General features: G+C 40.9%; 1 protein-coding gene across 2 annotated transcripts; it reads left to right on the top strand.

Annotated features, from left to right (window-relative positions):
• The first annotated feature begins 207 nt into the window (after positions 1–207).
• kcnj5 (potassium inwardly rectifying channel subfamily J member 5) lies at positions 208–24,929 on the top strand. 2 transcript variants are annotated; one of them, XM_051957886.1, is made up of 5 exons: positions 208–585; positions 783–842; positions 8,955–9,034; positions 11,298–12,171; positions 20,833–24,929. In XM_051957886.1, the coding sequence occupies exons 3-5, from the start codon at positions 8,972–8,974 to the stop codon at positions 21,216–21,218; spliced, it is 1,323 nt and encodes a 440-aa protein (XP_051813846.1). In that variant the 5' UTR covers positions 208–585; positions 783–842; positions 8,955–8,971; the 3' UTR covers positions 21,219–24,929. The 2 variants fall into 2 exon arrangements, with proteins under 2 accessions (XP_051813846.1, XP_022055351.1); XM_022199659.2 differs by lacking the exon at positions 783–842 and having other exon boundaries at positions 210–585.

Raw genomic sequence — 24,929 nt, 5'->3', positions numbered from 1 at the left:
TAGCACTTCTCCTGTCTGCAGCCCCAGTGCACACACAGATTCATCTCTCCTTGCCCACCTCTCACTGTACCACTGGACTTGACTTTTCTGAACATACAGTATTAGTCTCTGCCTTTGCAGCAGCAGCAGAGAGAGAGAGAGAGAGAGAGAGAAAAGATCCATGTGGCAGAAACACACACTGATGCTCTGTGCAAATAACACAAACACTGCTATAAAAGGATGTGTTCTTAGAGACAAAAGGTTTAGTTTCTGTGCGAAAGTGAGAAGACAGGAACGTTCAAGAGAGAACACACGCATATTAACAACCTTCCCATTTCGTCTCGCATCCACTCTGCCTCTCTCGCTCCTCTCCCTCTCTCTTTCTCTCTCCCTCTCTCCCTCACACACATGCACAGGCAGACCCCCCTCTCACACAGGAGTGGATAGAGAGCGGTGAAGAGCAGAAGGAGCTGGGTGGAAGGAGGGCGGCAGGAGGGCTGTTGTTGATTGAACAAAGCCAGGAAAGGAGTGCGCAGTCCTGGGGAGAAGAGCAGCTGTGAAATGCCTCGAAGGGAGCCTGCCAGCTACTCCTGCAGAGACCTGAAGGTAAGCCTCGTGCACCGACGATGGAGGAAAAGAAGAGAAAAAAAAAGCAGAGGAAGAGACAGAGAGCAAGGCAAAAAAGAGGAGGTTTTTAAAGCCGCTGATGCATGATACGACCGTGGCACCACGAGAGCTGCCCCCTCTCATTTTGACTGTGGATGGCATTGCATGCTGTGATTGCATTGTGTGTTTCGTTGCAGAGTCAGAAATCCCATCTGGAAGAAAAAGTGTGCATCACTTGAGGAGACATCAAAAACTATGTGAGTCAGACATTTCGAGGCAGAAGCTCAAATGACACATAGGGAGAGAGCAGCAAGTGTTGACGGAAAAAGTGGCCGGATTACCCTCCTGCATCAGTTGCAATCTTTATCATCACATCTTGCCTTCTTCGTCTTATGTCACTGCAGAGATACATAAATCATCACCATGCATCTCCTTGCCCTCATGGCGGGGGCAGGGTAATCAAAAAGGCAATGAATTTCTCTGACGCAAGCAGAGAAAAAGCCTGTCAACACTCCTGCTGTTTGTGCCTACTCGGGCGCCCTGCTGTAGTTCCTGTCAGTGCGGCGCAGGAGTTTTACAAGCGCAGCAGCAGGAGCAAACCTACAGTAAATGTGCATATGCGTGTTACTGTAAGTGCATGTGTGTGTGTGAGAGTACAACTAGAGAAGGGGGTCTTGTACTATCAACATGCAGCGCCGCATGTTTTAGTTCCTACATGTTCTTCTACGTTCAATAAAAGCAGGAGATAAAGCAGGGTGACAAGCCTGTTCCATGAATATTGTAGACTACACCAAAAATCATTGAGAGAAAATCATTTATATTGATTCCCTTGGAACACACTCGCTGGCCTGAGGATCAGGGCTCCTCGCTTTAATGTCTGATGTACATCACTGTTTTCTCCTCTGCCGTAGCTCCAGTTTAGTGCACTCTGCAGGATACACATCTCAAGAGTTGTCGCTGTAAAACTTTGATGACAATGCAGTGAGCTCAGCCGCAAAATTAATCAGCGCAGTTTTCCCAGAGCTCCTGTCCATCCTGGTGTTGTCTCATCGGGGACTGTCAAGACAGTGTCAAGGCAGCGTGCGGTCATTATTTTTTAATATCTGCTCTCGGGCACAAGGTGGGGGGAGGGATAAGTAAGCGCGAGGCTTTTTCTGCTGTCTTCATTAACCACATTTTTTACACATCGCACAACCTCGGACCCAGTGGAGCAAAAGGGAAAAGGACAGCCCACAGTGACAGAGTGATTCCTTAATAGTAGCCCTGCAACAAAACCTGCCTATATGTGCCACACTTGGGCTACTTTCAACACTGTAATCTACCGTGACCCCTGCCCACAGCTGGTTGAACCGTGATTGGCTATAAAGTGCTAACTGCTAAGATGTCATTTTTTTTGATGGAAGGCCTTTTGACCTTATTATCAGTGCTGTCATCATCGCCACAACTGATGGCTGTGCACCTCGCTCCCCTCCACCTCGGTTATTCTCCATGCCCCGGTTCCCCCTAACAAGTGGACAAAAGAAGGGCAAAGGGCAGATGTACTGCTCAGCAGGATCTAAAGAGAGTGTCAAAAGAGAAGATGCTGTGAATAATTAATTGTTCTGTTTATTTAGTCAAGACTAAATGTCTCTAGGGGATATAGGGAAAGCTCTGTTCTTCAAGCAGATTCACATTCTCTAATACCGCAGAGGCGCATTTGTGTCAAGAGCTTAGCCAGGCGTGAAGATTTTTTTATTTTTTTGTATTTAGTGCCCTGGAAAATGTGTGTGCATCGCCAAGTACTGCATAAAAATACAGTATTGCTTCTGATAGACCTACATGCAGGCCACTTATTTATGCAGCACTCTTGAATTAGTTGTCATCTATAGATTTTCCTTCAGCAGTAGTTTGTACACTTGAAAAATGACTGTACTGTTTAAAAGTTCCAGCAAGGCACTCTTTTAAGCTGTATATGAATGCAATCCGATCTTGTGGTGTTTGGATGGAACAGACAAGCCGCATAAAATTATTTCTTACACAATCTTGTCTTCCTCTGTTTATGCCCTCATAAATCTATAGCCCATGCAAATTGGTGTGTGTCTACTGTATCTTAAAGTGCCGCCAATGATGCTTATGCACCAGATTTATAGTGCATCCCACTCACTGCTTCAGCTGCAGCTTCACAATGCATGCTTTTCCCCCACCGTCCTGTCACACATAAAGTTGATACAGTGCTGCTGCCGCCACATCCCACATACAGCACAAACAAACCTTCACCTTCTGTTTGGCAGAGACGAGTGCATCAGAAATCATCTCTTTGTTCCCTCATTGTCAGTCTGTCCAGCACACCTATGCAAACACAAATGGACATGAAAGTATGTGCTTTCACACACATCTACGGTCTCCCATCATAGATAAGGGATAAGGACAGAAAATATTGTTTTCTGGTTCTTGGAGGTTTCACGCTGCTGGGTTCTGCATCTGCAAAAACTACAAAATAGGTAAAAATGGCTCCTTTTTCCAGGACACCTTGTTCTTAGCATCTGTCAGTGCGCTCATGTGCAACAGTGGTTATCCTGTTCAGGACATTTCGAAGGAATAATGTTCATGAAGCAAAAGTTGTCAGATTCCAGTCAGACTATTCAGTGTAATCAGTCTCAGATTGCATTTTGACAGATGGGAAAATGCATTCAATTATACATCCCACGTCCAGGTTAAGTGGCTCCTAAGAAGGCTCATAATGGCTTGTGCTCTTATCTGTCAGCAGCAGGTTATGTGGAATGGCATGGAAAGTTTAACTGTGTCTCTGGCCCTTGACTATACCAGTGGGGCGAAACCAGCCTTTATCAGGAATTATTTTAATAACAGAGGATCCCTTGTAGTTTTCATGGGGACCTCTTTGTTAAACATGGCAGAGATGCGTTGTTGTCTCATGTCCACCTGATAAGCATTCAGGTCAGGTTAGCTGAAGTAAGCCATAGTCGCATTAATTGACTTGTATAATGAATGCCCATGGACATGACTTGCTTACACCAATGCAGAGGCACAACAGCAGCCCCACTAAATCCACAGTAGGCAATGATTTATATTGTGTCAGGACAATTTCATTCATTTTTATTTCATTTGTGTACTTTTTAACAAACGATGCACATTAATCAATGTCACTGTAAATGTACCAATTTGGCATCACACTGAGTGCAAACAGAGGACATACATGCAAATGCTTCATTTTGTGCACCTGAAAAGAATTCAGTGTTGCTCATCACCACAGTATCACTAGGATGCCAAATGCAAACACATCAGGTCTCCTCAACATCTGGAGGGATCATTTTTTTCATATTTTACATACGCATCTGTGCGATATGAGCATCCATCACCCAGAGGACTGTTATACATTTTCATTTTTCAGTTACAAGGATGGAAAATGAAAATGCTGCCCTAACTGTACAGTATTTTGCCAGCAGAATACGTACAGAGTGATGGCAAGTTGTTTTTATTTATTTGTTATTTCAACATGTTTTTGAAAATCATTTTCTATAAAAGGCTGAGTGTTTTCTTCAGCACCGACTTGGATCACATTTATACAGCTAGGACTCATTCACACGATGTCATCTGCTGTCAGGAGCAGAGATGAACGCTCATCGCTGAAGGACACCTCAGCAGAACTGAGCAGAGGCTGTGTTACTCAGCTGCTATCCCAAATGCACCAGTCTGGGGATTTTTAACATGCTCATGCCGGGTCATAATCCCATTTCATTGTGACTTGCTATGTGCTGACTATAGAGAAGGAGGATCCTCAAAGGGACAAGCACGGGGACACAGTGAAGCATGTCAGGAATTCCAATCAACATCAGTTGACCTTTGGCTCCTCCAGCATTCGCCATGCGCTGCCTGGCTCTGCAGTCCCGCCCTCCCATCTTCCCCCTGCTCTCCTGTCCTTTGCAGCGAGGTGACGCTGAAGATTAATGAACCACATGCAGCATCATGGGATTAAGTTCGATGCAGAGGATTTGTATAAGTGGATCTGATTTATAAACAATCGAAGGATTAGTTTGTTGAGAAGAAACGGGGTGTTGGGGCGTATCTACACCCACCCAACCTTTCACATCTCTCTCCATGACGTTTCACACGCTCCAGTCCTGCATTGTTGAAGAGGGTGCTATTTGGCTCTGATAGGTGTTGGGTTTTAATCCCATCCGCTCCCACTTCAGCAACAATGTGAAATCACGGCTATCACTTTTTCTTTCTATTTTTCTTTTTTTTTTTTTTAAAACCGAGTCACCGTAGTGGAGGACCAAGGTTCTGAAAGGTGCAATGGCATTTCTTGGTTCCAAGGCTGTGTGCGAAATGTACTATAAAGGAGAGAGAGAGGGAATGGGGGACAGCGAGAAGGATGTATGTGAAAGACAGAAAGAGAGAGAGACAGACATATCATTAGAGAAATTGTTTCGCCAGTGTGAGTCAAACGTCTCGGTGCAGCAGTGTCACTCTGGAGAAGGTCATTCATGAGAAGGACACAACTGGATACACTCAGCTCACTATCGGGCATAATGGGTAAATGGTTGAGGGACAGTAAGTTTGTGTGTGTGTGTGTGTGTGTGTGTGTGTGTGTGTGTGTGTGTGTGTGTGTTTGTGTGTGAGTGCTTGTGTGTGCATTTGCTAGGCCTGGAGCCAAACTAGCTGGGGATGTTTTTAGTCATTTGACCCGCCCGACCTCAAAGTGTCATAAGTGAGCAGAGATAGGGATGAAGCCATGTTATTTTATGGGCCAATCTTAGCCTGGGACATAATAATGACAGGTCCAGTAACCATGACTAAAGGGGAGGAGTGAAGGAGGTTAGGGAATCAAGGAAATAGAAAGTTCCAGTGCTTCCATGGCCATGGAGACAGCAGATTAGCTAGATTGTATTAGTCTAGATATCTATCTCATGCAGTGATTCTGTAGCTGTAGTTGCTGTGTTAATAATCCTTAAAACTGGTGCAATGTCTTTCTTTTATTACTCTTTTTCCCCCCAACTTTTCTGCCCTTCTTTATTTTCTGCCTTTTTCCCTTAGTCTCTCTGGTTTTTGAACCGTATTTGATGAACCAACAGAAAACTGCAAGCCATGACCTCAAAATCTATGGACGAGTGCCCACTAATAGTCAAATTTGTATTGTAAACTGAGGGATATCGCTGAGTCTGCAGCGTCTTACTGCCATTTGTAACCCTGTCATGTTCAGCGGCAGGGTCACGAGCGAAAAGGGGAACATTGAAAACATAAGCACTATTGTCAGAAGGGAGTCTGGTCCGTGGAAGTTACCGAAATGCATACATTTGAGATAAATTCTCAAAATACTGCTGATTTTTGTATTTCTGAAAAGTTATGCTTGACTGCAGCAGGCAGCATCCTCAGCATTTGCAAAACAAGCACATCTGTGAGAATTTTAAACAGAAAACAGCTTCTCTCCACAGACTGGAAATGCTAAATTTATTGTCTCCATTAAATGAGAAATTTAAAAAAAGTAACTTGCAGAAACAGAACGGTTTACAATTATGATGATCACGTACAAATTAGAATTTAGATAATTAATCTGTTATGCTTTATTAGAGAGGCGGTGATTAGTATTGATAAAAAAAGGCTCAATTACAAAACAACTCTTATATTCAAGAACTGCACACAGAGCTGACAAAACAAGTTTCCGAAGTTCTGAAAATGTAGGAATTAAATCACAAAGCAAGGGCTATTCGGTACAATGCAGACTCCAGGGGAAAATTATAGCCCTTCCCACAGGTTACACGGAAAAAGGCGCATTTTGCTGTGCTCTGTACAGATTATTGTTTACAGCGTGCAGCGTCAGCAAATAGGGAAAATATATGTACTGTAGATATCCCTTAGGAAGCAACTTCTCTAGTTTGCCGGTACCCCTCGGCTTTAAGCACAACCGATGAGTGCTCTTGTTATCAGGACACAAACACAATTCAGCCAAAGCATCCTGTCACTCTCCTGGTAACAAGATAAATGCTTGTTACCCTCTTAAAGCGCTGAGATAAAACACCCCAGCTGGTATCCATGTTCGAACACCTCTAATTTGAGCTTGTTGAATGTGCTACCGCGAACAGACACTGCAATTACAGCCCTGCTGAAAATACACACAGGTCTGGAGTTCACAAATCTCCAGAGAGCCATGTTTAATTCATGAGAGAACCTAAAATGAGTCAGAAAGCGAGACCTTGCAACCTCTGTAATGTATTCAGCAAGGTTTTCTGAAAGCTTTGTGTGTGTCCCGTGCCTCTGCTCCTCTGTCTTGTCTGTCTCCTCCCTGCTCAGATGCCTGTCACGTCACTCTGCCCTTTGCTTTGGACCATCAAAGTCAACACCACATTCCTGTGTGGATCTGATTTGTGACGTGGTCCTCTCACTTCCCCATGCTCGCTTTTGCATTCCCTCTCCTCACTTGTCTGTGATCAAATAGAGAAACATCAAAGACAGATGACAAAGAAATGTCAGATGTTGTTAAGGTCAGGAACCGGCGACAAAAGTAATTTACCCGTGGTCTTTTGCTTGGTTAGTTACAAGGCCCTTGTTCTTTTCACTAAATTAAAAGTAGTTGATTTTCGAACAACACCCAAGGGCTCTGTAAGTTAATTGCCTCTTGTGGAGTTCCAAAGGTGTTGTAAGATTGCTGCTAAAATTACGGCTTTATCTGAGCCCCCCCTCTCAACACACACACACACACACACACTCCTCTATAACTACAGCAGCGACTGTTATTAAATCCCACATCATTCAGGAGGCATTGAAAGTGTTCTCTTTCTACTTCTGCTGTCACTTTGGACCTCACATAACAGATGTTTAAAAATACCTATTTCGGCATACATCTCAGGAGCAGAGAAATACTCTTTAAAATCTCTTCACACTATAGTGTAGACTGTCAGCACACATCACCTACTTGCTCCAGTGGAGCTAAAAACAACCACAAAGATAATATGTACACTGGTTTTATATTAGATTAAATGTAAAGCAAAAGACACAACTGGATTGTCTGTGACAGATGGTACTTATTTGTCTGTCTCCAGCTGATTAAGAGAGCGATCACTGCCTTTGACTGGATGTGATGCGGCCGGGGTGGTGTGGTGTGAGAGCAGTTGTGTGTCTGCATCTGTGTGCGCATGTGGGCACATGCAGTCGAAACAAGCCTGGCAATGAGGAGCCTGCTCTTTGGGAAAATGACATCATTAAAAATGCTGCAGCTGAGCCTGCTTCATAAAGGCAAATTAGTCAACCGTAGACACTGGGTCATCTCCCATGTGACGCTGTCAGCTAGTCCCTTAGCGTTGTGGTCTGTGGTCATACTGAAAAGTGTTAGTATTTATTCTAGTTGGTTTAAGCTGTAAGTGCATGTAACAGTCATCTTGGGGTTAATGATTGCTCAATTTGCCAATCTCTGTCTCCACAAGAATCAATATGCCGCTGATTTATTTTGCCAAACACAGTTTGAGGGAAATGCAATTCTTGGAAATGCTACTTGTTGTACCTAATGCATGTTTACACCCTACAGTCCCATGTGTGGTTAGATTTAGGCAACAAAAGCAAAACATTAACAAAAAACTTAATGCTTGTGTTGTTTCATGCAGATAGTGTATTACAAGTATGGTTATTGTAGAGGAATTTATTGTCATTGACATGTTTACTTTAATCATTTTCCAATTTGGAAATGTCTAACGTTCATTTATAAGACTAGCAGTCTATTGCTTTGACTATCGTTCTGTAAAGCTGAACTTAAGTACAGTGAGCCTAATGATCATGTCAGCATGCTAACATGATCACAATGACAACATATTGATGTTAAATAGGTACAAAACATACACCAGCACGCTTCTCCTTGAGTTTACAAATGTGCTGTCAATGCTGACAGTAGTGGTAGCAGCTTCCTGGATATGCCTGAATGCCAAAATCTTTATTTAGTCAAAATATTACATCCAGGACAAATGCAAACATTTGACCTTTTAAACCTCATAGTTCAAACTGCTCTCATGGGTCTCTGTGAGTTCTGATTACACCAGCTGGCAAATATTGACAAATCGAAGCAATTTAAATGAAAGGTAGACATAAACGTACTTGTGGGGATATGCTATACATCAAAACAATGATGTTCGTGTAGACATGACATACGTACATCTCAAAGAGGTTGTGTCATTTCAATAGCTGAGGGCTGAAAAGCTAAAATGCATGTTGGAAAGAACTTGTATATGATGGCACTGTAGCTCTGACCTTTATTGTCTGCTGTGTTGGTTGATTTTGAAGTTTGTGAGCAACGGACTGAATATATCGTTCCTGCAATCTATTAGAAATAGGAATGTTTTAAATTTCACCTTTGAGTGATGAATGTACTTTCTCATGTCCTACAGGTAAGCTTCAGCTGAGGATGGCAGGAGATTCTCGAGTCCTAATGGACCACAACATGGAGATAGGAGTCACACCTGCACAGGTAAATTGCACAGCCACCACATTTTCCCAAACTGTACTATTTTATTACAGTATTTCCACAGCTGGGAAATACTAGATGCGAGCTTTGAGGGAGATGACGTGAGAGAAAGGCAGTGAGGAGGTGGGACTTTGCTGAGAAAACAGGGAAAGAAAATAAATGTAGAAGATACAAAGAGATGAGCATGACTGGTAGGGACAGAGCTATGTGAAAAAAAAACAGACTGACAGTTTTCAAGAATTGTGGGGAATGAGGAAGGTAAAAAAAGGCTTTTAGATACAGATTACCTATGCTGTATAGATACTTTATTGGTTAAATAAGTGCTATGGAGCATAAATTAAGCTTTACAAGGTGTGATCATATCTGTTTCAGTATATAATTCAGTTTACTAGGCGGTATAGATGATAATTACCCCCCATTCCCTTCCAATAAGGGATGGTGGTGTTGTGCTTGTTATCAGTCCTGATTCCCCAGCTGATTGGAATTTATACAGCCTACTCAAGCCTGACCAGAAAGGCTCAATGAGAGAAACCCACAACACTTACTTCTGGCACACAGAGACAACTAATGAATTTGTTTATGGACAATCACCACCAGGGACCATACTGACCAATTACAGTAGCCAAGGATTGGGAAGCACTGTTTGTGACAGCTTTATCCATCACTCAATTAGCCCATCCCAACGTGTGGAAACAAATGGACCTGTTTTAGGTGCATTTCATTTCAAAGCGACATAGTGGTCATTAACAATTTTAAAAAAGACACGGCGAATGTTGGCTGTTCTTGTCAGAGCAAATGCTTGACAGTTTGACTCTAAAATGCAGTGGACTGACTGTGTTCTGAATCTATATTTGATCCAGTATCCCTGAGCGTGGTCTGTAATAAGGGAGCCCATTGACATTTAGTGAATGCATTGTCATCAAGCCGCTAATTGCGATGCAGGTCAATAAGCATTGTCTTTCAATTCTTCTTTGTCAAAACGTTCCTTAAACAAGGATCACTTCAAATCAATGTCGTAAAAATCAATACTGCACATGCAGACCTGACCCAATGTGCATATCCACAGGACAGCAGAGAAACAGCACCTGACACCTCAATGAAGCTATCGTTAATATACTCGTCAAACGACAGCTTTTATTTAGCAGGATCTTCAATCGAAAGCAGCGCAAGGACATTGTAGTGCCTTAGATTATGCTCTTTCCCAGCAGAACTGTGTGAGCGATCTTCTCTGAGATAGAGCAGAGGAGCAGCTAGTGAAAGCACAGTAGGATGTAACTTTCCTGGTGATGCAAGCATGACTCTAGAGAGAGATGGATCACAGGTGTCCGATTAGCAGTGAGACACTCAGAGGGCACAGGAGATGTTTCTTGCCCTGACACAATGCATTTCAATTATCAACTGAGATTGGAAAGTGTCTGTGTGCTGCCAAAGTGTCCTTGGGCCGTTTGAAAGGTGCCTTGCAGCATTGTCCTGACGTATGTCTCCCTTTATGTCTGCATGAATGAACGTGTCTGTCCAAGATAAGGGCCAAGAAACTGAGCAAATTCTATCCAGCCCCTCCTGGAATACCCTGCAGACTGTGAGGCATTCTATGTTTTTTAATAATCCTCCATGCACTGAAACATGCAACGTTATAATCATGCATATGTATGCATAAAAGCCACTTTCTGGATAAATGCAGGGTGTCTCCCCAGACATACACCACTCATCTTAAGGAAAACATAAGGGTGTATTGCGACAGGATGGAGGATCTGTTCCTATCCGGGCCTGCCAATGTCCCATAGGGTGCAAGGAGAGGGAACACAGGACAGGGAGGGAGGCAGGGCACAGCTGTGGAGCCAGATCGCCTCGCTGGAGCTAGGCCAACATAGACAAAGACCTCAGTGTCTTTGTGTTCTTGTTGTGTCCTCTCTCTCCATTTCTTTTTTGCCCTGTACGTATATATACATCCACTCACACCTACAATGTCATTGTTGAGGTGCACGGGGAAGTGACTCTATAACCGCAGATAATTTGATTTGGCTCCACCACCAGCAGCATGGTTTTGTTAAGCTGAAAGAAAATCACGTAAAAAAACGTCTACATCCTGCAGTAGAAACTCTATATAGCTGTGAAGAAAATATTAATCGATACAATTCCATGTTGGTATCATAAAACTCACCAATGTGAAGAAAAACTTAATTTGCTGATGGTTTTCTCTTCTCCCATTCTGTCATTCCTCTTACTTTGCCACTCTCTCTTTTTTTATTTTTCCTCTTCAACGTAGGTGAAGAAGCTTCCCAAACACTTGAGGGAGGCTCAGATCTCGACAGAGCGAACCCACTTGATTTCCGACCCGGCAAAGAAGCCACGTCAGCGATACGTGCAGAAGGATGGCAAGTGCAACGTTCATCACGGAAACGTGCAAGAGACCTATCGTTACCTCAGTGACTTGTTCACTACATTGGTGGACCTACGCTGGCGTCTTAGTCTCTTCATTTTCACACTGGTCTATGTAGTCAACTGGCTTTTCTTTGGGTTTCTGTGGTGGCTGATCGCGCTCATCCGTGGGGATCTGGTGCATGCTGACGAGGAGGGCTGGACCCCCTGTGTGGAGAACCTCAACAGTTTTGTCTCAGCCTTCCTCTTCTCCATTGAAACGGAGACCACCATTGGTTACGGTTATCGCGTAATCACAGAGAAATGCCCTGAAGGTATTATACTGCTTTTGGTGCAGGCCATCTTGGGTTCCATTGTTAACGCCATGATGGTGGGCTGCATGTTTGTCAAGATCTCACAGCCAAAGAACCGTGCCGAGACCCTCATGTTCTCACACAACGCAGTCATATCGGTGCGAGACAACAAGATGTGCCTGATGTTTCGGGTGGGGGATCTGAGGAACTCTCACATTGTGGAGGCATCAATCAGAGCAAAGCTGATCCGCTCGCAGCAGACCAAGGAGGGGGAGTTCATCCCGCTCAACCAGACTGACATCAACATCGGCTTTGACACAGGAGACGACCGACTGTTCTTAGTGTCGCCACTCATCATCTCTCATGAGATTAATGAGAAGAGCCCCTTCTGGGAGATGTCGCTTGCACAAATGGAGAAGGAGGAGTTTGAGATCGTGGTTATCCTGGAGGGCATGGTGGAGGCTACAGGTATGAAGGGGGTATGAATTTGAAAGGAAGGGGCAAAGATAGGTAGAAAAGGAGATTGGGAGGTCATAAGGATGATGGATATATGGAAAGAGAGAGAGAGAGAAAGAGAATGAGAAAATGTTGGAGGCAAGAAGTGAGCTGAGTGGGAGGGCTGGAGGATGGATAAATGGATGGAAAGGCAGAAGTGGCTTACATGAGAAGATGCATTGCGTAAAGGTGGGGGTACCTGTAAGTGCTGCAGATTGAAATGTTCTAATGGATGGAAAGATACAGAGACTAATTGACTCTCTCATAACATATGAATTATATTTTGACATTAAAGTAAACAACTGGTACATGTTTTAATGGGGAAGTTGGGATGGAAGTTTTTGGAGGAAAGCTGGTTTCACCTTCATCTACACAATTTCAAAGTATTGCTACTTCAACTGAGGCAGATAACCATTAGCTAGAACCGCCTTGCATATATTTCTTTGTTCTTACCGAAGCCTGCATTTCCACTGTTGCTACTTCAAGGTTATGTCTTCGATATTGTTTATTTCCAAATGAATGAAGGGTAGCTACCCACACAGCCGACGTGTGTTTTGGGTAAAGGCGAAACAGTCCTGAAAAGTGCTCCAGGCTGGTTACATCTATGAGGCAGACATGACCAGGTGTTTCAGTAAAGTTCCACTAAGCTCCTGTTTCCCCAGTTTGAGATGGGAGTCAAGAGTACAAATGGAAAAAACAATGAATTCAACATATAAAACGAGATTACAGTGGATGATTTTTCTTATATATATATAACACTCAAAGTTAGTGTTTTGTTATATAGAAAAACAGTAATCTCCTTTCCATCATTATAAATGCTACAAAGCCTGAATGGTGAATATTAATGTTTTAAATACAGAAAACTTTCCAGCATAATAGCCCACAGCTAGCTCTTAATTTGCTGTTTTAATTTGTTTTTGTGGTATTGGCAAAATCAGGTATTGTTTAAATGCCTAAGCTGCATTGTTTACTGGCCTTTGTTCAAGTACTAATTACAATGCGCTCATTTAAATGCAATGCATTATACATGTCACTAATTCACTTCATTGGATACCATCAAACATCAGTTAACAACACACACATTAATCCTTTTAAAAACTTACACAGACCTTTAAGTGATCAGGCGTGGCTTTGCATTCATCAGAACATTTCTGCCCTATTTTTTTTTCTCTCTCTCCTCCAAAAACACCAGCAGTCATCCTGTTTCCTGCTCACGCTGCTGGATACTTGACTCAGGCATTAAATCACCTTTCGCTTCACCGGCAGAGAGTATGGCATCATGCAGGGGTCAAGCCGTCACCGTCCTTGACCACTAGGCAGTGTACTAATGTGACCGTCTACTGGCCTTCCCTCATCTTTCCTGTGTATGAGGCTTATTCAACAGAATGTAATCCTGGGTATTAAAATATAACTACATAATTACAGCATTTTACCCTTTTTACCATCAACACGTGTCAACTAATTTGTCATCAGCTTTAACTAAATATCTTCACCTGACACAAATGATGAAGTCGGGATTGTACTTAGAAAGCATTATCCCAGACTGTTGGGATTTGATTAAAGCCTCTTGACATTAGTTAATCATGTCTTTTTAATTAAATTTTAAGGTCCTAAGGTCACACAAATTAATTTACTTTTATGGAATATTAGTAAATAACTCCTACAATGTCACTTGCTATTTTAAAAGAATCTGCCGTCTATCGAGGTATCAGTAAATAAATGGATGACCAGTACTGTGTCATACAAAAACTGCCTGTTATGTGATCCAGCAGAACAGTAGCTTTGTAGAATAAACATCTGTGGTTCAATATCGAGCAAGTAATGATCTCATAAACTAAATCCATCCGAGAAGGATTAAAAACAGCATCTGATGAGATCCGCGAGTCGTCCGAGCTTTCCACGTCGTGAGTAAAAACTCCCTATTAAACAAAATATCTACCACCTCACAAGTTGGACGCTGCCACATATTTTGGAAGTGACAGATAAGTGGGTGGCGAAATGGCTTCACTCTCTCCTGAGCCGTTACTTGTTTGCTGCATTGACAACCAGCCTGTGGTGTTCAGCTTAACTGTGAGTCAGGCTCTGGAAATCACTAACAACACGGCACTCCCACAGTGTTTGTGTTAAAAAGTAAAACAAGAGGATGACTTATTAAAGAACATTCTGCCCTCCTACTTGATGACACAGTGTAATTGCACTAATGAAGATACATGTAGTAAAACAGGCGACATACACACTATCACATTGTCACCGTTAATGAACGCAAGACAATTATAAACGGTCTCGGCACAATAAATTAGGCAAATTAAGATTAATGCATATTTTTATTATGCTGTACATTGATCATCTATGTAATAGAAAACAGGGAAGCCATGTATACAGAATCATGTGTCCATTTTTTATCACAATCAAGCTCGGACGCTTTGAAAAGTTGGTTCAAATAAATAAACCTCCACAACAGCAACAATCATTTCTGAAGCTGGAAGAGTATTTCACTTACACCTAGTTGCATTTATATGTCACAGAAAGCAAATAAGTTTACTGTTGTCTGACTAGTTTAATTTACAGATGCTTAATCTGCATCCAGATCTTAAAACCTTCCCTTACTGCTTTCATCACATTTATATTAGACATGTATTAATGCGTTTTTTTTTAGGTCATTTTAGAAATCAAGTACAAGAATTGCAAACATCAGACACCTACAATTTATTCACAAGTGTGGTGTGATGGCTGGAACTATATTATTGATATAATAAAAAAATATATCATTTTACCAGTACTAACCATCCCCCGTTTAAACATTCACAAAATGATGTCTTTGATAGAAAGCATGATAATCATCCATGGCACTTAAGTAGCCAACAAACTGAAACTCAATACAAATAGCAATGAGATCCCTGGATTTAAGTTGTGCTATTTATGCAGTCAGTCTGTATATTTTTCACATCGTTCATAAAGCCAACAGCTGAACTAGTTGTTTTAAACAAAGTAGGAATAAGCCACAGTTTACTGTAATGTTTCTGGTACTTCTTCAAAGGCCAGTCATGTACTGTGTGATGTTGCCTACAACAAACCTTGTTTTCATTATTTAACTGTCTCTGAACTGAACATAGCGGGTTTAAGCTTTAGTCCATGGTTTCCTTTACAGTAAATTATTCATAAATAAAATAGGCCCTGTTTTGTTCCATTTCTCAGATTCCGGAAAGCATCTTGCATCAGTACTGTTGCTGTGTAAACAAGAGTGTCTGTAGTGTTTTTTTTTTTTTTCCCCTGTTATACTTACTGGAAAAATCTACTAAAATGGGCCCTTAAGTATGCTTCAGAAATGGTAATTGGCTGTGGTTGCACCTACGAGAAAAGCGAGCATATCTGTACTATATCTGGGCAAACCAGACATCAGTTACCACAATGCATATAAGAGCAAACAGCCTCTGTAAATAGATTCATCCATTAAACAATTGTGGCACTAATAGTGAATAACTGCTGTTGTGAAATGTTGCTTTTTGCCATCATTTTAGGATCTAGCATCGATGCATATCTTCTTCAATTATGCTGCTGTTATTACCTGCAGGCTATGTGTATTACAGCTGTAGCTGCCGATTTATAATTTACAGTTTAAGTACTAGATTCACTCATTGGAGCACATTTTTAGCCAGTTATTGGAAAAAAAGAGTTAACACTTCTTAGAGTCATGTGCTCTCTGTCCTCCAACACTGTCCCTGTTGTGGGGGAAGAATGGACGTTTGCCACCAGGTTTCATTCCATTGCACAGAACGTAACATTGAAAAAATATATCACAAGACAAGCCCTCAGCGTTTTTGTTTCGGGTATCTGAACGAGTGACTTTGAGTTGCCACGTTACGTGCAAATTCAAAGCTTTGTCAGCACAGGACACGCGACTGTGGACAGGAAGCATTGAGGGGAAAACCAAAAGTCATCAAACACAAGGGCAAAGTACTACTTGAACAAGACCTTTGCAACTGTAGTCACAGTATGTTCTCTCAACTTACCAAATTTGTTTTAAATCAGCTATTCAAAAAAATTAATTATTCGACATAATCAGTATCTTTAATCTATAACTAATGAGCTGTAATACTTGTGGTGTGTCTATAAAATGATTAGGTGTCATTTTAGAAGTCATAATTTTATAATAATTGGGTCAGCCAGCTCACCTGGAACATCAATTTACATAAATAGGCATTAGGTCCATTTGTTTAGCTTTTCTTCTCCAACTGTGTCACTGCCTGGAAGGATATGCCAAGTTTAGCACATCAGCAATTGGGAAGTGACAAGAAAAACTTTGCCCCAGGACAATTTAGAGTCAGGGTATACAGGTAGATACTGGGTGGGGTTGGTGAAATGTCTACAAAAATGAAAAGCAGTAACAACAACAGCACTTAATGGCAGCAATCACACCTGCAATGACACTCAATGACAACATTCTCAACACCTGTAGGGAACAGAGGTGACTAATAACATTAATGATAGCCTTTTTCCACATTTGTAAGCCAGGGCTACAGCATGAACAATGCCACCACCCTGATACTGACGCACCTGAATTCAAAGCAGCCTTATCAAGCTAATTGCTATACCTGTATTCGATAAGTAAGAAAGGTGTGTTGTCTACAGAGCTGTGACTGCATTTATATTCAAAGATTATGTTGGTACTTCAGCACGCCTTATCCTGTTTACTAGAGTTGGGTAGGTTTGAAAAAAGTGTTCTGGCTGCTCCGATTGTTTAGGCGATGCTAAGCCGTGTGTCTGGTTTACATGCTGTGGAAATCCCCAGCTGTAGCTTTTGTAAAGCGAGAAGCAACCAGTTTCACGTTATCGCTTCCGAGACGTTCTTGTTTGCTCAATGTTTCCTGCTTTCTCGCTGTTTGTCTGATGAAGACAGCAGAAATAATGGAAAACTGTGGATAGGTCAAGCATGCACACACATATGGTTGTCAGGAATAAAATTATCTGAATTCTGTAATCTTAATTTATTACCATGGCTGCTGCTCATCTGCCAACTGTCGAGTCTTGAAGCACATGAGCTCATCACAGCGCAAGTGCCTCCTACGCACGCTGGAGCCTGCAGTAGACCATGTCTAAAAAATTTTTAAAAAGTAGGTATTTTGCACAAAAGATGCGAGAGAAAAAAGCTAATTCACTGTTTGGAAGCCAAGAGCTTAGCAGCAGAGAAAAGGGGCACATTTGCATACATTATTTGCTTCTGCTTCTTGCTCCGTCGTGAAAAATGAAGTTTGTCTTCAACAACAGATAGTATTTCAAAAACTTAACATGAGTGTGTGTGAGTCTGGCTGATGGCGGATTTTGGTTCAGTCACTTCAACAAGCTCTCCTTTTTAATCTCAACCCTCAGGAAATAATTGCTCTCAGAATTAATTTTCATAATCAACACAATCAAGACTATACCACTGCATCAGCAAAGTAGTAATCTGTTAAGTTTCTGTGACAAAACTCTCATTAAAATGATAAAGCTGGGTGCGGCATCTTTTAAGTACTAATAGGACAAGATACTATAAATCTTCACAAAGCATCTTAATGTATTTGGATTGCTAAACTGAGACTCCAAAACCACACATCAAATAATGTGCCAACAGCCTTAATAGACGCTATATAAACCCTTCTTATTAGGGAGTGAAAGACGCTATATTGTCTTTGATGATCTAGTCACAGAAATAACAAACATTTCACAAGTTAAATGTGGAAACTAGGCCACTCATAGAGGGAAAGCTGAAGAAAGTGTGCAAAAGCCCTTCCTCTCACTGTGACATATCAATTTGGCATCTACGTCTATTTAAGAGCACATGCTTGATGTTATTTGGAATATTATGTATTTACAGATTATGTAACAACAGCTGGCTAAGTAAGGCATCTAATGGAAAGACACATGTTTGCAGTTTAAAACGATCAAGCACAAGATGAAACACTTGAACAGAAGCTTCACAGGCATTTAGTCAAATCAACTCATTTTACCTAATGTAATTAGTTGAGTTTTGTTAATGTCTTGTTAATTGCACCTGTCAGACTACTTTAGAGATTGAGGTCTTTAACGTAAGCCATTTTGGAGTAAAATGAGGAGTTGAATTAATGAACAGCTGAGAGTTCACTCATTGAATCAGGGTTATTAGAAACAAAACTCATTGAATCAGGGTTATTAGAAACAAAACTAACTATTTAGGCAGACTTCTTGTGAAGCACTGTTAGAGATTTATAACCCCCTCAGATATTCTTGGTTTTTTGTAGTTAGAGAAAACACACACTCACAAAAAATGTTTTCTAAAGTTCAGTTAAATTAACTCAGCTAGTTTTACATTTTCACATCTCATATCTCACATTTTTAAAGCAGCTGGGAAACTTAAGTATCTTAGCTGAATACACTTTACATGGTTCACACATAGCTGTGAAAGGTGGGGCTATGGTTGTCTTGCAGCACTTAAAAAGCTATACACGTGTAGCGCAATGCTAATTAGCAAAAAGCTAAAGACCTGTGTGAGCTGGTGACAGTCATGTGAAAGACCAAGAAATAGGAAGTAATATCTACTTAAGAAGCTTGTGATTTTAAGGTTGAAAGAAGGTTATGGGTGTGCCAACTAAAAGTACACTTATTTGACATTATTTATGCTAATGGAAACATGCAAGAGTGGCTAGCTTGCTAATTGTAAATGAGAACATTGCTTGTTTCCTCTAAACCTCAGTACCTTACAGTAAGTGTGGACTATTCCACCCATGTATTTATTTGGGATAAATTGTGATTATATTTGCTGTTTGGTTTTTGTTTGTTTGTTTTTGCATTTGGTTCTCAAAAAGCCATTTGCTGCTTGGCTAACTTTCTGCAGTTCGGCTTCTCCATTAATGGCCAAATTCACACCTGGTAGTCTTTCACTGCAGGAGAAGCACAGGTGTAATTAGTACCTGCAATAGCAAATGTGTTCTGCTGAGATCAGACAGCAGTATAAACATGTGCAGGCATCTTGATTTGTCATACAAGGAAAAACCGAGATGAAACAGTGATGGCCATGTTCCATCGAAGAAAGTGTTCAAGGGAGTATTTCTGGATGCGAGTGGCTTCCAAGCATTGGATGCTTAATATGAGAGGGACTAGGCAGTATTATGATAACTGGCAAGAGAAAAGCATGACAGGCCACACCTTTCACTACTGGCTGCATCTGATTGGATGAACGCTTCACTTTTAGGCTCTCTGCTCCTGCATGTCAAACCAAACCAACATGGCCGCTCGTTTGGAAGGCTTGGATGATACAGCAAATAATTGTTGACCAAAATGTGTTTATAAAAACATTTGGGGCGAGAAATGAGCCATGCCGTTGGTAAATCTGTCCTCATTTTACATCAATAAAGCTTAGTTTAAAAGTTTTTTTGAAGTTTTCAGAAGCAGTAAATCATGTTCAGTGTTCGTTAGTGTGTAAAATAGCCTAGACGTAAACGTTTTGCAGATCAATAGCAGGCAATGCTATGCCCTTTCAAAGGAAATCCATTCTGACTATATCAAAATGCATTACATGGGTGCTTACATGGACTAACAATGATATGTGCAGCATAAGTGTTTCAGTAAGCTTTGCATGCATAACATCATTTCGAAGAAGCCAGTTCACCTAAATGGAATGCAATTATTTTTAATGTTATCAATTCCACAAGTGCTTTTTCCACTATGAGAACTCAAAATGTCTGCCGTTAACAATTAGAACCCGACTAATGCATTTTTTGTCCGAACTCACATCCCTTCTTCCTCTTCTTCTGCGTCTGTCTTGAACAAGTCAAGAATCAAATATGTTATCAAAATAAGAAGCACAACTTTCCCATTCTGATGATACTAGTTGTTTCTCTTTGGGACAAAGCAACGCTGAGTTTTGAAATTAGAGCTAGTTTCTGCATTGTCTCCAACATAGGACTAACATTACATCCAACTTTGTATGAAAAGTACACACAGAAAAGTTTTGCTTTTCGTTGCAATATTTTTTTAAAATGTGGTCCTGAAAGTAAATCTAGTGAAATGAAATATCAAAAAGATCTATTGTGCATTCTGCCTTACGAGGTTTACTGTTACAATAAATGGAACCGAGCCATTATTCATATTACTTATTGCTTTTATTTTCGTGCAATAAATTCAAAATGTCGCATCCGTGTGACACCTAAGTTGGACCATTGTTCAAGGTGTCGAAATTTCTATCATATTCTGCTGGGACAAATCATGAGCAGAGACAGAAACTTGCAGCAAAGCTCCAAGACCAAGCCTTTCTGTCTTTCCACTTCCTGAACAAGTGCAGTTGCTAGAGTGGGCTGTGTGATGTGCTATTTTTATTCAGACTTGCTTATTGGCAAAAACACACCTAAGAAAATAAACATTGACATTTTGTGTGCAAATTCATCATGTATTTTTCACCACTGCGGCTTTCACAAACATGATGGAGGCTTAGGGGAAACACTGTCGGCAGTTCTTGTATCTCCATGAATAATTAACTGATGCTGTCATCCTCTTTCTCCGTACACCTCTTTCCATCTGTATGTGTGGGTTTGTTGACCACTTGTGTATGTTTGCCCTCGTGGGCTACATTTTGATGTTGTGTGCTTGTCTGTGTGTGTATACGCCCATCCATTCCTGTGATAGGGATGACATGTCAGGCACGAAGTTCCTACCTGGACACGGAGGTGCTGTGGGGCCACCGCTTCACACCAGTTCTATCACTGGAGAAGGGCTTCTACGAGGTCGACTACAACAACTTCCATGATGTCTATGAGACCAACACTCCCACTTGCAGCGCCAAGGAGATGGCCGCTAAGCTTCGGGACGGGCCGCTATTGCCGCAGCTTTCCCTTCTCAGCCCTGAGCCCAAAATGCACACTTTTGACCCCCTAAACCGCCTGTCAAAACAGGATCCGCTCAGCCAGGACGACGAGAAGGAGGAGAGGGATTCACTGGGTGACAGAGGAGAGACTAATGGCTCAGCCGCTGCTTTGGAGGAGCCTCCATTCGCTGATGGACTGCCTGACTGATTGGCCACATCAGCTAAAAACCCAGGAAGGACTAGACAAGAGAACATGACAATATAACGCTTCATTTAGTCAATGGCCAGCTTGTTCCATTGCAGTGCTTGGAGAGACAAGACATCCGTTTCCAGCTCTTGAATCATGCAATATTCCTCTACTAGAGTGTCAATCTATAGTATAGATTGGTTTTGTAGACAAGTAAGTACACATACACTGACACACATGTACAGTATCTATATCTACACTTAAAGGTTGGTGGTTCAGATTGTCTTTTTATAATCGTAATGACCACCTACTGCTATAACTCAGCAGCTCAAGTTGTATTATGTAAACTTGAACTGAAACTGGTAGCCATGACAGCGTGCCATCGGCTTATTATGGATACTCCAATATTCTCATTTTAGAGTGTGTTACTTCAGCTTCATTAGAGCCGAGTCTCATAACTCAGCTCACGTGTCTGACAGCAGCTTCTGCGTGGTAATGGAACCTTGCTATTGAAGTTTTTTTTTTCTAAATGTGGGAGATTAATATTTCCTTTATCTGTCAGTGTTGTTATTCTGTCAAATATCTCATTCACCTAGGAGGAAAAGTATAAGGCTTCTAGTTCGCATAGGCAAGAGAAGATGTAGGAAACTGTTCTATAAAAGGCATCGTGTACCGGCAACCATGATCCGGTTTTGTTTTCTTTGTCCACACCTTTCTTCATGGTTGTCCTGTCATAAATACTCTCCTAGTTTGTGTCTGGTTGTGTCCCCAACACTATGAGAGCCTTGACCCAAAAGAAACCAGCTAGTACCTCATTTTATACTCATTTTTAGGGTTGTAAATCAACAATAAGAACAAGGCAGATGCTACTAAATGCAACCCAGTCTCCCAAACACTACAATCCTATATAATTAAACTGCATTCAACAAGAGAAAATAATTTTTTTGTAATCAATATATATATTGCTTGCTCCAGTTCAGCTGGCTGATCATATATTAGACAGGGCACTCACATCCTGGTATCCAGAATATGGAGAACAATCTTGAAACAGGCAATGAAATGGTTGTTTGTTTGTTTTTTTAACTCAAATCGAGCTATATTCCTAAACCTAACCATGTAGTTTTGGTGCCTAATCATTACTAAACAGCAAGTAAAAGCTGAAACTAAATGAGTGGCAGTGGAACTTCTAAGAATACCAGTCTCGCACTCAGTCACATGGGCTGCTGACATAAAATGCAAGGCCTTAAAACATTTAATAGCTGAGGTTCACTATACAAAATTTAAATTACAGATACCAGCAATGTCATTTTGACTAGTCGTACTTACACTGTGACAAGTCAGAATTTTTATTAAAGCTTTCTAGAACATCCTTCTGACTAGTCAAAATGACAATTAGTGATATCTGTTCTTCAGTTTGAACTAATCAAGATAATAGTTACAGATATCATAAAGACTAGTCCAAATCGGTGTACTGTGAATTGTGATGCTGCTCATGTGAAGCCTTCCAATAAATACTGGTCCGGTAAGACTGTTTAAATCTCAGCAAATGTAATAGAAATTGCCATGAAATAAAACAAGCTCATCAGCAAGGAGTTTATGGAGACTGACAGCTTTGTTCATTAGAGACTTGTGGTTGGAATTTGCTAGAAGTTTGGCCTTGGGCTGCCCTGACGTGGTTATATGGTTACAGTTGCAGGGCCATAGTATGCTTGAAAGTCAAGATGTTAAAGAGATCTACAATTTCATTCCAACTAGTTTAAACTTTCTTTTAGATATCTAATATGGACAATATAGATATGTTGAACTGAAGGGCATTAAAGATATCTAGAATTAGAACTAAGACAACTGGAGTTACAACTAGTCATAATTCAGCTGCAGATATGCAGCCGAACTGTAGATATCTGTAATGAGAAATCCCATACACACGAAAGGAAAAAGTGACGTCATTTGTCCTCGGAAGAATGACATTGTGAATATCTGAAATGTTCTTTTTGACTAGGGAGAACTGAATTATGGATATCTGCAATACATATCCAGTCCAGCTATTAAATTTTAAAATGCCTTGGCATATGACTTATGCCTCATTCTTAAACAGACTTTGTGGCTCTTTCAAACTTTAAGCCTTTCCCACTGCATCACAGGTAAGAAAATATGTTTCCTTCAAAATGAAGCTACATTTCTTTTAAAATGTAAATGAGAATGCAGTTACGTTGTATTGGAACATAACTCTGGGAAGACAGGTTTGGGAAAAGGTTACATATACTGCTGATGTGAAACTCCTCTGAAACTCTTCTTGGCTGGTTAAAGATTTATTTCTCCTTCCCACTGCAGTAACTGAAACAATGACTCCAGCCCCTTTCTGGTACATAAAGCACAATTTCCCATGCAGGGGACTCCACACTGACTTAACCACCCACCAAGCCACCGCCACCGGCTGATGCATGTCAGTCCTGGTTACAAGTGACATTCAAATGTAGATTCTAATATTTATATGAAGTATTTATGCTAAACTTCTATTTGAAATGTTCTGGATTTTTATACACCGTATATATGAAGATTTCAAATGATCCACAAGCAAAATACCATTCTCCATGTATCCGATTCCTTTTATGTTTGTTTTGCTTTCGTTTTAAATATTTAAAAGGTGTTCAACCTTGATCTTTTTCACTTGCCTAAAACCCGAGAGTACTGATGATAGTAACATATTTTCTGTCTTATATCATGAGTTTAGTCTCTGGACAACTCTTTGCTTGTCTCTTCTGTTCTTCTGAACATCACCTTTAGTTTTTGCCATGTTATTTGAAGTCTCTTCTATCCACACAAACTTGGTTCAGTCTGCACCCCCTGGTGCTTGATATATTTTATGGCCCTTGACTACTGATGTGGAAGCTGACACTCGGCCTATGTGGGCTGTGACCCACAATGTTTCCTTGACTTTCCTTTGAAGGACACAGAGCTTGCGTGCATGAATCAACCCCTATTCTCTCCCATTGTTGAGTAAGTTTAATACAGTAAGAAATACAGGGTATTTTCTAGGCATGCAAAGTACAAGATTTCTACAGTATATTATCAGATAATGTATTAATATCAAATTATCATTTGTTGAAAGAAAAATGAGATTCCTGATACTTCAGCCTCCAACTCCCCAGTTTAATGACAAATTGTTTAGGTTTTTTTTTTTTTTTTTTTTTTTTACAGATGTCTGTCCATTTAGTGTTTTTATTTTCACTGTGACATTTTAGCACCTTACTATGTATACCATTTGCTGAACGACACATTCGTCATTAGAGAGATCATTTTCATTCCTGGAATGTCATCTGTTTTCTGTGTGTTCTCATGGGAATAAACATAATATGGCCAAAAAGAACAACATGTTCCTTCTATATAATATACGCATGCATGAACAAGTGAATGAGAACGTGTAACGGTGGAGTCATTTTACATGCAACTCTGAATCTGATAATGTGAAACTACCTTCATTTTGAGTGAGACGCGGCACTGTATCAGCTGTAGTGCGACGAAACGACAAATTTGACCTGTGTGGCTCTGGATGAAACAACTCTGTCTTTCACACATGCTACCTGAAAATTGGATTAGCTGTGCATCAAATCATGAAAAGGAAACTCCAGCAACCATTATCAGCACAGAACAATCTTGTCTTGCACTACACCTTGAGGCAAAAACTGGTTTATGTATGCTAAGGAAGCAAAGATAAAGATGATATCAAGATTT

The sequence above is a fragment of the Acanthochromis polyacanthus genome, chromosome 13, assembly GCF_021347895.1.
Source record: "Acanthochromis polyacanthus isolate Apoly-LR-REF ecotype Palm Island chromosome 13, KAUST_Apoly_ChrSc, whole genome shotgun sequence".
Taxonomy (NCBI): Eukaryota; Metazoa; Chordata; class Actinopteri; family Pomacentridae; genus Acanthochromis; species Acanthochromis polyacanthus.
The sequence above is the reverse complement of the archived record's forward strand: the minus strand, read 5'-3'. Positions and strand labels throughout refer to the sequence as shown.